General features: G+C 52.4%; 2 protein-coding genes across 3 annotated transcripts in view; both read right to left on the bottom strand.

Moving 5' to 3' along the window:
* On the bottom strand, positions 903-3,483 carry ACKR1 (atypical chemokine receptor 1 (Duffy blood group)). Its single transcript, XM_005677256.3, has 2 exons — positions 2,363-3,483; positions 903-1,938 (listed from the first exon to the last, which is right to left on the bottom strand). The coding sequence occupies exons 1-2, from the start codon at positions 2,381-2,383 to the stop codon at positions 967-969; spliced, it is 993 nt and encodes a 330-aa protein (XP_005677313.2). The 5' UTR covers positions 2,384-3,483; the 3' UTR covers positions 903-966.
* CADM3 (cell adhesion molecule 3) overlaps positions 4,111-15,721 on the bottom strand; it is a 32,374-nt gene continuing 20,763 nt past the window's right edge. For both annotated transcript variants that reach the window (XM_018046350.1, XM_018046351.1), the window contains 7 exons: positions 15,265-15,417; positions 14,434-14,571; positions 13,915-14,085; positions 11,396-11,486; positions 10,798-10,967; positions 7,683-7,808; positions 4,111-6,348 (listed from right to left, as the gene is read on the bottom strand). In XM_018046350.1, the coding sequence (XP_017901839.1) occupies positions 6,230-6,348; positions 7,683-7,808; positions 10,798-10,967; positions 11,396-11,486; positions 13,915-14,085; positions 14,434-14,571; positions 15,265-15,417 (968 nt within the window). In that variant the 3' untranslated portion in view covers positions 4,111-6,229. The remainder of the gene's footprint in view (positions 6,349-7,682; positions 7,809-10,797; positions 10,968-11,395; positions 11,487-13,914; positions 14,086-14,433; positions 14,572-15,264; positions 15,418-15,721) is intronic.

Raw genomic sequence — 15,721 nt, 5'->3', positions numbered from 1 at the left:
GAAAGAGAGAGCAGAGCACTCACGCAGGAGCATGCAAGTCAAACTCTGATAGAGAGGCACGCATACACATAGGCATCTGTTATTACGCCGCCGTGTTCGACTCTTTGCAAATCCCATAGACTGTAGTCTGCCAGGCTCCTCTGTCCGCGGGATTCTCCAGGCAAGAATACTGGAGTGGGTAGCCATTCCCTTCTCCAGGGAGTCTTCTCGACCCAGGAATCGAACCCAGGCAGATTCTGTACCATCTGAGACACCAGGGAAGCCCATCAGTTATTACACGCATGCATCTAATATGGACACGGGTTCTAACAAATTTAGACAGACAGACGCACACACACGTGGGGATTAGGACTACGCTGAGCAACAGGCCTCAGAGAGATGACTCCTGGGAAGTGGCTTCAGAATTATCTTGTTAGGTTCCCGGGGCTAAGTAAGGTCCTCCAGGACGCTTCTCTCCTCCACTCCTCCCCCACCACCACCCTGATCTCTAAGCAAAGCCAACAGGAAGACAGAAGGCATATAGAAGGCAGAGAGGGGCGCTGGACAGGCCAGGCAGAGAGGAGTCATGCTCTCAGTTCATCTTCACTCGTCTCTGTTTTTCTCACTGAAGCAGCGTCTCTTCTTTCTTTACTAGCTAAGCCATCTCTTCTACCTGTGTTTTTTTTAAGATTTAGCTGCTCTCCTCAAATTCTGGTCCCCCTGCTCTTGCCCTTTGAGATGGCAGTAACCCCACACCTCAAGAGAACATCTGTGTGCCCTGCGGATGTTTGCACATCATTCACTTTCTCCCCAGGCCAGCCAGAGAAGCAGACGCTGACAGCAAAGTCTGGTGTGAAATGTCTCTCTCTCTCCATTCTCCTCCTTCTACTTTACGTCCCCAGACAAAATAAGAAACCACCAGCTTCATAAAAATAAATAACAAAAAACAGCGTAGACTTTAATTCAGGTTGACAGGTGGGCAGAGAGCTAGGATTTGCCGCCAAGGGTGTCCAGATGAGAAGTCTGTGTTGTAGGCAGAGGCAGGGAGGGTGGGGAGGTGTGAGTGGCCTTGTAGCAGACCCAGGCAAGGAGCAGGGGTGTCGCCACGCAGTGCAATATTGCCAGGACTTCTGCCACATCCAGCAGCATGTCCAGGGCCTGCTGGACTGGACACGTTGACAGCACTATGGCCCTGGACCTCACTAGGGAGTCCAATCCCAGAGCCATGCCCTGAGGCCACCAAAAAATGAACCAGACCCACAAGCCATCAACCCATGGGTATGGCGCTCTGCCCAGCACCATCTTCAGCCCCTTGGTTCCCAACAAACCCAGTGGCAACAAGACAAAGATGACAAAGCAGGCTGCAGTGTGTATGTACCGCAACATTTCCCACTTCCCGCTGAAGGTCACAATGCAGAGTCCTTGGGAAGTGTCACTGCCCAGCATGACTGGTAGTGACAGGAGGGCAGCCACTCCCCAAAGTCCCACAGTGATCCCCAGCCTGAGGCCTGGGACTTGGCTTGCACCCAGCTGGGGGCCCAGGCAGGCATGGTACCCTACCAGCAGAGCTTGAGCAAAGGCTGAGCCATAGGCGACCAACTGAGCCAGGTGGCACAGGGAGGTGATGAGAGCCCCACTGAGCCCCCGTGCCAGGATGGGTACCACGATGCTGAAGAGGGCACTGCCCACGGCCAGCTGCACCAGGGTAGGCCTGTCCTGGTAGAGCTGCCAGCGGAACAGAGGTCTGAGAAGCGCGTAGAGGACGGTCCCACTAGCCAGGATGCCCAGGACGCTGACAAGGATGAAGAAGGGCAGTGAGGAGTAGTCGAGCAGCGGGCAGGAGTGGCAGGGCGCAGCTGCTTCCACGTCGGTCTCATTATAGTCTGGATAGTAGTCCTCTGAAAATTCACTCCACATTTCCTCTTTAAAGGCCAACTTGGTGGAGTTGTCATCAGCCACCTGGAGGACATCCCCAAAGGGACAATCAGAGCTTCCAGCTATCCCTCTGAAGGGGATCCTGGGAGCTGAGGGCAGGAGGTAGGGAGAGAAGGGCAGCTGGAAAGTGGGGGTTGCCAGAGCTGGGTGCAGGGGAGAGGGTGGGAGAGGACAGGACTGAGCAACTCAGGAGGAGCCAAGAGTCATAGGAAAGCAAGGGACGGGGAGTGGGCAGGCCTGGGAGAGAGGAACAGGTCTGGATGCAACTGACAGAGAGAATGAGGAAGCAAAGAAGGGGGACCCTGGACACGGGGAGAAGAAGGGGACAAGGAAAATGAGGGAAGGGATAAGAGATGAGAGAACGAGTGAGGTATAAGACCCGAGGGGCAGACAGAAGGGGTGGTAGGAGGCAGAGAGGGAGGGGCTGTGGGCTCAGCCCCACACTCACCGGGTAAAGACAGTTCCCCATGACGCTGCTGGGTGCAGGGCGGCAAAGAGATGGGCTGGGGTAGTTCTGTCAGTGGCTGTGGTTCCAAGATAAGCGCCAGGGACTAATGAAGGCCATCAGCTCTGGGCAGGGCCATGGGGCGGGCAGTGCATTCAGGAAGTGTTTACCCCACGCCCACCGCAACTGACCCCGGGGGCTTCCTGTTTTGAGATTGGAGTCCGCTGGTGAGGACCCACACTCGGGAAAGGAAAAAGGTGGGGACCAGAAAGTGGGTATTTTTCTGAAGGTGGAAAGGGAGGCTGAGAAGCCAGGGGGCTTTCCAGCACAAAGGGATTCGTCAAGCGCAAGGAAGGAAGAGGGGGCCAGAGGTGAAGTGTAAGACGGTGATAAGAGACGTGCTGGGAAATTGGAGGGAAAGGGCAGCTGATGGCTCTCACTGTTTCTCCATCCCCTTGAACCGGATCCAAGGAAAGATAGTTCAAAAGTGACGTGTTTGTGGGAGGGGGTGTTAGTAGTGCTTGTGGCTGCAGCCATGTGATGCCGGCAACCCGAGCGGTATGTTCGGGAGGGGGCTCCTTGTGTATCATTCATGCTGTAGGGATGTACTGATCTTTATGGATGGCTGTGTGCTCTGTGTCATATCTGAGCGCTCGGTTTTGGGCTGAGTGCTAGGTGTCTGGGAGCGTGCGCTGCTCTCTGGGTCTAGGTGTTTTGGTGTGAGAGGAGGGAAGGCTGGGGGGCAGCTGTTGAGGTTGTATAATGAAGCTGCTTCAGGGAGCAATTGGGCCTTTGCCCAGCCACCTATGGGCACAGTAAATGCATCTTCCATACCAAGAGGAACACATGATGTGACAAGTTAAAGAAGGCTCTGGGGGACAATGGGATAGCATACTTTAAAATGGGACTGTTGCCTGTGGGGCAATCTCTATTCACACTCCTGTTGGGGGATATAAAAGTCCCGGAAATGCTACACTGTCCTGGCATCTTAGCAAGATGTAAAGTTTCTTGTGGTGGGGAGAGCTATTTCTCGCCAGCAGCCTGCAGGAGGATCCCCTAAAAGGACATTTCTGCTCTCTGGCGTGCCGTCCCCTCAGCACCCCGTTTCTCACATGACTTCTGCTCTTCTGCCCCCCCACCCGCCCCTACCCGGCATTTTATTTCCTCACTGCGGGACGCTTAGTCTGGACATGGGGAAGGGTGACTCATAGAGCATCCGAGTTGGAACGATACAGAGGGTCAGTTAGGTGATCTACTTCATTTGTCCAAGAAGGCGCTGGGTGTCATAGCGCTAATTCTGCCAAGTCCTCTTCCCCGCACACTCGGGGGCGGCTGGAGGTGACGCAGAGGCGCAGAGGAATGGTCACCTTGCCCGGATGGTCTCCTTTCTCCCGGGACACTAGCTTCAGCTTCAGGTTCAACATGAAGGGGATTGAAAAGGGAGTTGGGGGTCTGTTGAAGCTGATCCTGGAATGGTGTTGGCGGTCTCCTTTTTTTCCAGCACGGCCTGGCAGAGGGCAGTGGGGAGCAGTCAGGTACCCCACCCACCACTGGAATGTAAGCACCTGGCCAAAGGGCACGAAGGGACGCTCTTCTCTCCCACAGAAGAGTTGTGTCGTTTCCATACAAGACGCCCTGGAGAGAGCGGCCTGGCAAGGCACACACCACCCCTGGAGGCAGCAGGTGCAGAACAGCCCTTACACACGCATCCCAACAGGAGCAAGAGTGGCAAGAAGGAGGCAGCCGAAGGACACGGATAATCCAGATATATTGAGGGTGGCCCCTCTGAGATCAGCACAGGAGAGTTAGAAAGATTATAAAGATACACGGTGCCTCCCTGCTCCCTGCCCCGCCCCCCACCCCCAGACAGACACACACAACACGACGGCCCGTTTCCCCCCGCCCCCCGGTACAAATATGGCTTCTGTGTAATATGGACAGAGTGGTTTAGCTCAAAGAGGAAAAGTCATTTTCCCAAAAGCGGGTGCTGGGAGGCAGGGAGCCCACAGGCCCGGGGCCCTAGGCTGCCTTGCTGCTGTAAGAGGAGGGGGCCCAGGGCCCTAACCAGCGGCTGGAAGATTCACGACAGTATTACCTGAACTGAAGGGGGTGGGCAGACCTGCTGGCTGCAGCCGCCCCCACTTTGCACGCCCCTGGGCTGTCGGGACAGCAGGACATGCTGGAGGAGGGTGAGAGGGGTGCCAAGGGGCACCCTGGGTCTGAGGCGGGGCGGCCGGCTGGCGAGGAGGACGCGTGGCCTCGTTTCCATGGCAACTGGCTTGGCCACAAGGAAGACAGAAAATCAAAAGCAGGGATGGAATGGAGATGGGAAGGAGACAGGCAGTTTTGCTCCTAGCCCTCAACGCACCGGGTATAGACTATGGGGACAAGAAGTGACAGCGGTCATTCCAGGGTCAGTGCCAGCAGGAGGCCTGAGGGATGCATAGCAAAGGCTTTGGCACTGGCTCCGTGGCTCCGAGAAGGGGAAACGGAGGCAGAGGTTGAACGCCCTGTGTTTCAGGGAGAGATGAGATGGACGACTGAGCAAAAACACACCCTGGGACTGTTTTCTCCATAACAGATGGGTGCTGGGGACGGCATGGAAATACCAGGAAGGAGCAACATCCCAGGTGAGGTGCACAGCCTGCCTAGGGACTGTCAGCTCCCACAGCCCTCCTCCACACGCCCCGCAGCCCCCCACCTGCCCAGGAGCCCCTCTGCCTCTCACTTACATACACATGTGCACAAACACACGGACACACACAGACACACACGTTACTACTCCCTTCGTTTGGGCAGGAAACAGCTCAGTGCAGTGAAGCTCCTTTTAGTATTTTTGTTGTTCTGTCTGCCTGGCTGCTGAGGGAGGGCGGGCGGGCTTGGGGAACAGGAGAGGGCAGCACAAGACAGGGAGGCGAAGTTGCTGAGCAGGGCCTAAGACAAGTGGTTGCCGTGCAACAGTCCAGGGCTCCAGTGAGAGAGTCAGGGGCCCCTGGGCGGGGAAGCAGATGCAGTTTAGGGCCCAGAGCAGCACCTCCCCCGCAGCTGCTAGAGCAAGGAGCGGCAGCCTTGCTCTGCTATCCCCCAAGGGTGGCTCCTGGGAAAAGGGCCTGGCTTCATTCACCATCGGGGCCTGGTGGTGGGGCGCAGGGGCAGAGAGGGCCATCTCTGCCATCCTTTCTCTCCAGATCTGCCCTTCCTGCAGGGACCCACGTCCTCCCACGTGGGGAAGCCCTGGGCCCCCATGTGGCTGCATGCCACCTGAAGGTCACATCTCCTGGGCTGCCCCCCTTTCACTCCTTTCCTGTTAGGGTGGGGAGGGGCGTCAGGTGGTACCTTCTCTGTGCAGAGCTCAAGGTGTGCGACTTACAGAGGAAAAGCCACCTCCTGCCTCCTGCTCACAACCTCCCCAACCCCGGAGAAATCCAGGAAGAGGCCCTCATGATGGAGGGCTGGTGAGAGGCCCCCACTAAACTGACCCAGCTCCTTCCTGCCCTAACCCTCTCCTCATCCTCCTCCTAACACTCCAGGTTTTTTGTGTGTGGGGTTTTTTTTTTTTTTTTTTTGCTTTCCTCACCCCAGGGCCCCTGCCCCTCCAGCCTGGAAACAGATTTGATTTGGGATTGTTACAAAAATAATAATAACCCAAACGCAGAGAAGCCACGGAAAGGGCTGAGGGCAACCCTCCCTCCCCACCCGCCCTCCCCATTCCAAACCGAGTACAAAACCGCACCCAAAGCAGACATTCTGTACAGGGGGGTGGGGGAGGGGCTGGGGAGCAAGCGGGAGGGGCGGCCCTGGGGTCGCTCTGTACAAGTCCAGGTTGGTGGTGGCCCCAGACGTCCCCATGGGGTCCCTGGGGGGGCGCCCCTAGATGAAATATTCCTTCTTGTCGTCCCCGCCCGACTGCCCGCCTTCTGCATTGATGATGGCCGTGTCTGCATCTGGGGCATCGTCGGAGCCTTTTGCCTCGTGTGTCAGGTAGGTTCCTGGGGAGAGAGAAGAGGCTCCTTCTTTCAGGAGCAGTTTCCGAATCTCGGAGGCCCCTCTGTCCACTTTCCCACCCACTCACGCACACCTTGCTTCTGTAACCTTTCTCCTACCTAGAGCTTTCTTCTTCCCCCCTGCCCTAATTAGCATCTTGCTGCTGATATCTCTCACCTGAACACACTACTAAGAATTGATGAAGCTTGCTTTTAGTCTCATCTATAACACAGGCCAAAAAAAAAAAAGGTGTATGTGTGTGTATATGTGTGTGTGTATGTGTGTATACACACGTGTGTGCTCATACAGTGGTAACAGGGAAGCTGCGATGTCGGCTCCACAACAGCACTGCTGAGATCTGGCTAGCATCTAACGAGTCCACAGAGTCAGGCTGCTGGCCAGGGATTTCCCTGGGTGTTCTGTGGTTAAGATTCTGTGTTCCCAATGCAGGGGGCCTGGGTTCAATCCCTGGTCAGGGAACTAGATCCTACATACCACAGCTAAAAAGATTTCATGTGCTGCAATGCAACTAAGACCCAGGCAGCTAGCTTATAAGAAATAACAGAGGGTTAAATCTGAGAAGAAGGCATATGAGGAGAGGGGAGGGAGAGATGGCAGAGATACAAGCTGTTGCTGCTGCTGCTAAGTCACTTCAGTCAAGCCCGACCCTGTGCAACCCCATAGATGGCAGCCCACCAGGTTCCCCGTCCCTGGGATTCTCCAGGCAAGAACACTGGAGTGGGTTGCCATTTCCTTCTCCAGTGCATGTAAGTGAAAAGTGAAAGTGAAGTGGCTCAGTCGTGTCCGACTCTTCGTGACCCCATGGACTGCGGCCTACCAGGCTCCTCCGTCCATGATTTTCCGGGTAAGAGTACTGGAGTGGGCTGCCATTGCCTTCTCCAAGAGATACAACAGAGGAGAGAAAAGGAAAGCGATGGTATGGGGTTAAGGGGTGAGGAGCTCAAAGGACAAAAAACACGAGGCTGAACCGAAAGGAGCAAAGTGCAGGGAGAAACAGGAGGGAGATGCAGAGTTCCGGCAGTTCTGTCTGGAAGCGGCACTGGAAGCAGAGCGGCATGGGAGCAGCAGCTGACTGAGTGGGAAGGTTTGACTTTACTTGGATGATCACCAAGTGATCAGGCTTGACTATGGGGCTGGCGGTGCTCAGTTATCACAGGTTGGCTGTGTTCCTTCCTCCCACCGACGCTCCGAAGGTTTTGGACACTCCAGCCCACTGAGACTCCGAAGGCCCTTCCTTCAGCCCGCTCCTACCCTGCCTGCCCCTGGTGATCTCCCCATCTACTCTCAAGTCCTCCTGATGCTCCTTCGTGCCTCTGACCTTTGTGTCGGATCAAGTAGTGACCGAGGAAGATGAGCAGGATGAGCAGCAAGAAGACGATGAAAGCCACGATCCCTCCAATGATGGCGTGGTAGGTGCTGGAGGACGAGGGCACCGGGCTGGGGTCTGGGGGGAGAAGGGAGCACACAGTCAGATCTGGGAAGAGCCTGTGCGTTACAGCGTGTCTGACCAGGCCATGGACCATCTTACACCACAGAGAGAATGGAGCGGCATCATCCAGCAAAAGCGATATGTCTCACTTGATACCTAGTTTCTTACACGGTATCTGAAACATAGTTTGTGTTTTAAAAAATGCATTCAAGAATAAATAGATATGCTCACATTTAACCTTCTGAGTTCGTGAACCTGAAGCCTCACCTTGGTCGAAGATCAACACACTTTGATCTCTATATCATTTCTCATCTCTCTCTCTCTCTCTGTCAGTGTCTTTCTTTGAATTTCTGGGTTATCAGGATATTTTTTCCCTATCCCCCATACCCTCTTACCTCCTGTCTGCTTGGTATTCTGAGCTGGTTTTTCTAGGGGGGCTTCTCAACCTAATCACGCATTGTCCTGATTTCAGATTGGAAAGGAGCAGTGAGAAAAATGTCGGAGACAGGAATAGGCACGTGGCCTGTGGACAGACGGTGGATTGTGATTCCCTGTATAAAGAAAACTGTTCCTTCTTGTCAGGGAGTTTAGAGTTCCAGCAAGACCCAATCTTCCTCTCATCAGAGAGGTCTGGGGTTCCATCTTCACTTCCCCACCATCCAAAGGTTTGTGGGAAGGACAAGGACTGAACTTCTTCCTCCGAGTTCTGATGGTCTCTGACATCAGATACAGAGAATCTGTCCTCCACAGCAGTGTCTACAGAGGACAGATTCCCAAGCACAGGCTTGGCCAGGCATGCCGAGGAGAGCCGCAGGCACAGTCAGAGCCCCACAGGTCTGAGGAGACAGCATGCATGCCTGGGACACAGTTCTGATGTGTCCAAAATTATACGAGCTGTAGTTAAGGCTCTCCCACCCATGGGAGAGCTACGATTATTATTATTATTTTTCATAGATTCACTTTGAGTCTTGATGCCTCATTGACTGCTTGTACATTTTCCCTCTCCTACCGTATGTCTCCTCTGGCTTGGCTGGGCCAGCTCTTTAGCTCCTTGCCTGTCTCCACCTTATTTGGGGGAAAAAAAAAAATTATGCTCTGGTTTTTATGCTCTACTTGGGAGGGAGGGAGAATAAGGTCCCTGCAGCTTTATGATGGGGGGGGGGGGTGTGATGGTTCAAATTGGAGGAAACACAGTGAGGTTATGTGAGATATAATCTGTATTAAAAATCAATTCTAGATAATTATCCCAAAGACCGTAAGAATGAAAATTCCCTAGGAAAGCCTAGATTGGCACGGCGAAAATGACCTCTGGGTTCATTAATTACAGGTTGGTGTCTCTAGGTATTGCTAAGTTACGTTAGCCGTGTCCGGCTCTGTGCAACCGCATAGACGGCAGCCCACCAGGCTCCCTCGTCCCTGGGATTCTCAAGGCAAGAACACTGGAGTAGGTTGCCATTTCCTTCTCCAATGCATGAGATGAAAAGTGAAAGTGAAGTCGCTCAGTCGTGTCCGACTCTTAGCGACCCCATGGACTGTAGCCCACCAGGCTCCTCCATCCATGGGATTTTCCAGGCAAGAGTACTGGAGTGGGGTGCCATTGCCTTCTCTGGTCTCTAGGTATAACTCCACTTAATTTCACTGCAGGTAGTTGGAAGTCAACCCGTTTTGGAGTTCTCTCTGGAGGCAGATGCAGTAACTAACTCTACCACCAGGTGTCAGCACTGGAAGCAGACCAGTCAGAGAGGACTGGGCTTCTAGCACAGAGTGGCGGGATCAGCAAGAGACCAACCGCAAGGGCACAGGAACTTTCCTTCTCTGCCAATGGTCATCAGAGTTGGTCTGGAGAGATCTGGGGGCAGACACAGAAGCTCAGTGCCTTGTCCTTGCTGCTGGTACCCTACAATAGCTTTGTTTGTTGTGCTGAGCAGCTCCTGTGTTGCTGAGGTTTGCCCCTGGAGGCCCAAGACCTCTGGTGGTCTCTTATTCCTGGGAGGCCTGATTGCTATCTCCACACTGCTTTAACGGACAATTCATGTAAGGGAGTCTCTGATGTTCCCCTGACAACGCATCTCCCCTATTCTGAGGAAAGCCTGAGTTTTGAGCGGGACTCAGTGTTACTACGTGCTGAATGGTCAGTTGCTCCAGTTGTGTCCGACCCTTTGTGACTCTAAGTACTGTAGCTCGCCAGGCTCCTCCGTCCATGGGATTCTCTAGACAAGAACACTGGAGTGGGCAAGAATACTGGAGGCCATTTCCTTATCCAGGGAATCAATCCCCGTCTCTCACATTTCCTGTAAAGGCAGGGAGGGTCTTTACCACTAGCACCACCTGGGAAACCTCCACTGTTGTTGGGGGGGCTGGGGGGCTCTTCAAAAAAAACCTCCATGAAGAGGCCTAGCCTGTCACTTTTCTTGAAGCTGAATTTTATACTCACACCTTTGGGAAGAAGTTCAGAGAAGGAACATCATCTAGTCTCTAGATGATATGGCATCTGAGAAAAAGATTCTAACTATCTCTCCGTGTAGTACAAATTTATCTCTGTTTTCTGCATGGATTCTCTACAGCATGTCAAAGATCCTCAGAAATGGAGATGGCAGTAGCAGCATCCATCCTGTATTAGTCACAGGAGGAGTGACTCTGAGGATAGCCCTGCTGCAAAGGCAGATGTCTCTACACTCACACATGAGTGACTCTGGGGCCTGGGCACACAGAATTCTTATTCTTGTTGCCAGGTGAGTGCAAAGATTGAAGGATGGTATCACCTGGGTCATCGCTGCTAAACAAAGGCAGATGAAAGTCCACCATCCCATCGATCTTTCCTTATTCCGCATCCAAGAGTGGACCCAGAGCCTAAGTCCTCGGGTTCTCCAGTGGTGGACTGTTGCCCCCCTAGACCACTCCCAGCCACGATCTGGGGAGGCTATCAGAAGACGGAAAGATCAGAGGACCAGAAGGCAGAGGAGAGGAGAAGGGGTCTGCTGGACCAGGGCTACGGAGGGCTCACCATTCACGTTGAGGGTGTAGTAAGCCTTGTAGCTGCCCATGTTACTGGTGGCCGTGCAGCCGTAGGTGCCACTGTCGCTCTTGTTGAGGAAGGGGAAGATCAGGGCGCTCTCCTGGGCCATCTTCAGCGGTGGCACGCTGCCCTCCTTCTCCCACACATACTGCTGGGGGCTGTGGAGGCAGAGAAATCCGGAGTGTTCAGGAAAGAGCAGGGCTGGGAGCTAAAGGAGGAGAAAACAAAACTGCAAATGGGGAAGTCAAGGACAGCGTGATGGGGGCTTGAGCAGTTCAAGGGGCCAGAGACACTGAGCTGCTCAGGGGGAGGGGGAGGTGACCCTTTGAGGCCCAGCCTGGGGATGAGGGAGACTGCCAAGCTCGTATCTAACTGTGGCTTGGTTCCTTACGGGAACCTCAGGGGCTCAGTTGGGGAGCAGCCCCTCCCCACTTCTGCTGCTTTGCAGGAGAAACAGTCAGAAGATGGGCCTTGTTCGACAGTGTCAAGGAAAATGAGAGGCTCAGCACGAAGGAGACAGGAAGACTTGAGGTGAAGTCTTCGTGTGCAGAGGTGTGTTTAAAGTCCAGGAAATGGATCCTCTTACACGGGATTGCCACGTCCCTCACAGTGGAGCAACAGCTTTTGGCCCTCGCGAGGATGTGGAGGGTCTGGCCTTATCTTCGCTGTCGGTGTGTCTGCAGAGAAGGAAACGGTGTCAACGTGAAACTCCCATGCCATTTAGACTGCCTCCATCTCAAAATCATTCAGTTATGCACATCAGCGTCCACCTCTGAAGGCCTAGGAGCCCAAGAGGCTGTGCAACCAAGGCCACCCCACCCCCGCCTCTATGAGCAAAGACTACTACTGCCATTGGATGTACAGAAACCCTGCAGAAGTAGGGTCATGTCTGTCCTTGCTAGGGACCCGAGGGATGTCTTAACAGAGAGCTGAGAAGGGGAATCACGGGATCACCTGTGCCTAGCACATAGATGGGACTTAATACATATTTCTGACAGAACAAATAAACTTGAATTTGATCACTGATTGAGCTCACAATCTCTCCATCCTCTCTGCAAGGCAGTTTAAACAGGAAGCACTGCTGTAACGCAAAACATTATTTTTAGGGGGCCGGTCCAAAAATGAAGCGAGAGCTTGGAAAGAGCAAGAGATGGGGGTCATATTTTGGCTACAAAAAGGCACTGACACAATATAGAATGGCTCTGGGAAGGAATAATGGCAGCTGCCACCAATGCCGGAGGGCTGCTTAGGAGGCTGGGTCCAGATGGCCGCATAGAACAATACAACCAGATGCCGGTTTAGAACAACAGATAAAGAGGCCGAGCTCCCCCTAAGGATAGAGCCAACCTTAACAACCAGTTAATGAACGTGTTTCAGTCCAATCAAACAGGACAAAGAGAATCAGGCCAGGTGAGAGAATGGGTTTCCGGGGCCCTGCAGCCAGAGAAACCTCCAGTGTGGTACCTGGAGTATAGCATTTGTTGACTGACTGCTGATCACATGGAAGCCAAAAGGATCGCTGGAGAGTGACTGCCAGATGGTCTGGTACCTAACAGAGAAGTCTTTGGGACTCAGACACGAGAGGGCCTTCTTCAGCGCTGGCCAGGGGCCAGGACAAGAAGCTCAAGGTCAGGGGCTTTACACTCAGAACTAATAATCAGAGGAACAACTTAGAGCAATATAGACCTTTTGAAGTTTGCAAAGTTCTTTCATTATATAGTGTTTCATTTATTCTTATGAAAATTCACTGAAGTAGACAGGGGCCACCCTGAGATTAAATGCTTTGGTGACAGTGACAGCTAGTCAGCCGTCACCGCAGCTGGAATCCATGCTGTCTGCTTCCAGATTGAGAATCTGCTAAATGGACAGTGACGCCACCCCAAACCGCACGTTCAAGTGTCAGCAATGGGTCTGGCAATTGATTAAAATAGCACTGGAGTCAGGCCTGGATCTTCCATAAGAAAGAGGTGAAGGGTCTGAGTTCTTTGAGAAAAGTACCCAGTCTTTAGAAGAGTTAGGACAAGAAATGCATTATTTTGTAACTCATTATCTTCTGCCTTTGTGCTTTACTTTTTTTCCCCTTGATTTATCTACTCAGAAAAGTTCTTTTTGAAAACTGCTAAATTTCCTATCTGTTTTCAAGGCAGATTCCATAAAGGGATGAGGATCCTTAGAAAGGTTGGGAGTAGAGATTGTGGCAGTGGTCATTTCAGGTCAGAATCTCCCAAACCATAGAGCTGGGGCAGACGGGGGGAATACTGGGGAAAATCTAGGACTAATGATGCCAGCGAGAGTGGTTTTCCTACCATCTCTTTTCTTGAACTCATAGTATGTTAGACCAAGAGGAAGCCTTAGTGATTCCATGTCCATCTTCTCATTTACCAAATAAAGAGCCAAGCTCAATGGGTTAAGTTCCCTAACATCACTCAGCTAGGAGGTCGTGGAGGGGCAGATGAGAATCTGTGTCTCCTGACTCCTGATTTGCTATGGTTACTGCTATAATTTACAATTTAGATGCATAACACTGGCCTAACCCAGGAGACAGTAAATTTACCTATTGGGCCAAATCCCTCCAGCTACAGGTTTCTGTAAATAAACTCTTATTGGAAAACAGCTATGTTCACTATTTACATATGATCTATGGCTATTTTCCTGCAGCAACAACAGAGTTAATTAGTTGAGACAGAGGCCACATGGCCCTCGAAACGTAAAATGTGGACCATTGCTGGAAAAAGTTTGCTGACTGTTGGCCTACCACTGGCACACTTATTTTTTTCCCTATTTACTTATCTGTGCCTGGTTCTTCATATACAGTCACCCACGGTTTTCTTTTCTCTGTGCATATGTGCTAAGTCACTTCAGTCGTGTTTGCCTCTGTGCGACCCTATGGAGTGTAGCCCACCAGGCTCTTCTGTCCATGGAAACCCCACAGAGTGGGTCGCCTCCTCCAGGGGATCTTCCCAACCCAGGGATTGAACCCGCATCTCTTTAGTCTCCCGCACTGGCAGGTGGGTTCTTTGCCACCAGCGCCACCCGGGAAGCCCTTTCTTTCCCCCACTTCCCATCTTATACCAGATCCTCTTCACCCACAAGCCCATGACATACATAAAACCTCTATGCGTTGAGCGGTGGATCTGTCAGCCCCCTTTAGAGATTCATGGTTCACAGAGCACACAATGTCTGCGCCATCATCCTCCCGGGTGACCTGGAAGGTGACTGAGCTGCTGACGGTGAAGGTTTTGCCATTGGGATCTTCCTGTATTCGGGTAGATTCCCCTAGAGAGCAGAAACAGACACATGCGCACACACACATAGACAGAGTGGGCCCTAACACGCGGGGATTGTGTGGGCCCCACCGCAGATATACAGATGGTGCATCTCGACTTCGACAGACTTAGGGAGTTGTGAAATGGATATGTACACACAGGGAGGACGGAGGCCCCAACACACGCACACACATTCAAACACAAGTGTACACAGAGTATCTATCATTCCCTTCTCTTCTTCTACACCGTGGCTTATGTGCACGTATACAGACAGACAGACATGTACCCCTGTCTCCCTTTCCTCCCTGCTGCCCCAGAACCACCTCCTCCTATCGCCCCCAAGGCAGGAGGAACTTACCATGGAGCTCTTGGTCACCCTTCCTCCAGGTAAGCTGGGCTGCAGGTTTGCTCCCAGAAGACTGACAGCTTAAGGTGGTTGTATCCTTTTCCCGTAATGATGACTTGTAGCCACTGATTACAGGCTTCTGTGGGATTCCTGCCATGAATAGGGGGTGGCCAGGATAGGAAGGAGAGGCACCCTCAGCTCTCCCTGCTGGGATGGACTCTCAGAGGGCTAGGATATCTGGGTTCTATTTTGGTTCCTGACGGGTAGGCTAGAGAAATAATCTTTCTCTTTGGTCTACCTCCTGAGGACCAGGAGGAAAGACCTCCCCAGAGGGAAAAGATACAGTGGTGGGAGATTTACTGTACCTGAGCTGATACATGACCCAATTCACTAAGCACAACCGGGTGGCCACAGACATAGAGTGAGGCTCAGGGAAGCAAAGAAGGAAATTGAAACATGGGGTCAAGATGAGAGCATGCAGACAATGAGGGTACTTGTCTTGGAAATCAAAATCATACACTGAACATATTTCTCAGGTTTGTGTCTCATCACAGTCTTTAGAGGTAAGTGGAACAGACATTAGTATCCTTTTGTTACAGGTTAGGAAATTCAGGCTCAAATAGAGTTAAAGATTTGTCCCAGAGCAAACAGTAAGTAAAGGAGAAAAGATGAGAATTACACCCAGCACGCTTTGCATTTCATTACATTGCAATATTAACACAGGCTGAACTTTCCCAACATGCTTGGAGACTTGCTTGGCTCTGGGCTGCTTTAGAGGCCCACCCAGGGAGATCTGTTTGCAAGGAAGCACGCCGTGGAGACATCGGGGTTTGGGAGCCTCACCGAGCACGGTGACGAGGGACTTGGCAGTTCTCACGGGCATAGTGAAGATGGAGCAAGTGTATTCGCCCTCGTCGGCCAGGGCCACGTTGCTGATGCTGATGCTGAGCTCATGCGGCGTAGACTTAACCAGCTGAATCCGATTATCTCGAAGGGCTGGGGGAAATCGCGAGAATTGGAAGCAAGACTTTTACTGGCACTTTTCATCTTTATCTTCCAGTCCCAGCCAGGGTTTTTTTTTTTTTTTTTTTTCCTGAGAAAGGGTCTAGCATGGTTTGGGGCAGGGGAAAAAAATAAAAACAAACTGCTCCTGAGTTTGAGCAGTCTTTAGGATATTCAGTCCCTTTCCTAGGCCCTTGGGCTCAGTAGCCTCAGAGATACTCAGAAAAGTAGATTGAATATGTGGGCTACCTTGGGGCAACACTGTCATCAGCTGTCTCTAGGGCTCCTTTGGGGTGCC

This window comes from Capra hircus, chromosome 3 (assembly GCF_001704415.2).
Source record: "Capra hircus breed San Clemente chromosome 3, ASM170441v1, whole genome shotgun sequence".
Taxonomy (NCBI): domain Eukaryota; kingdom Metazoa; phylum Chordata; class Mammalia; order Artiodactyla; family Bovidae; genus Capra; species Capra hircus.
Note: the sequence above shows the minus strand (reverse complement) of the source record. Positions and strands in the feature narration are given on the sequence as shown.

Excerpts from the sequence above, each read along its gene's own strand:
- ACKR1 (XM_005677256.3), bottom strand. The coding sequence starts at position 2,383 with ATGGGGAACTGTCTTTACCCG. Across the intron at positions 1,939-2,362 it reads TGGGGAACTGTCTTTACCCG|GTGGCTGATGACAACTCCAC; the intron begins GTGAGTGTGGGG and ends GATGTCCTCCAG.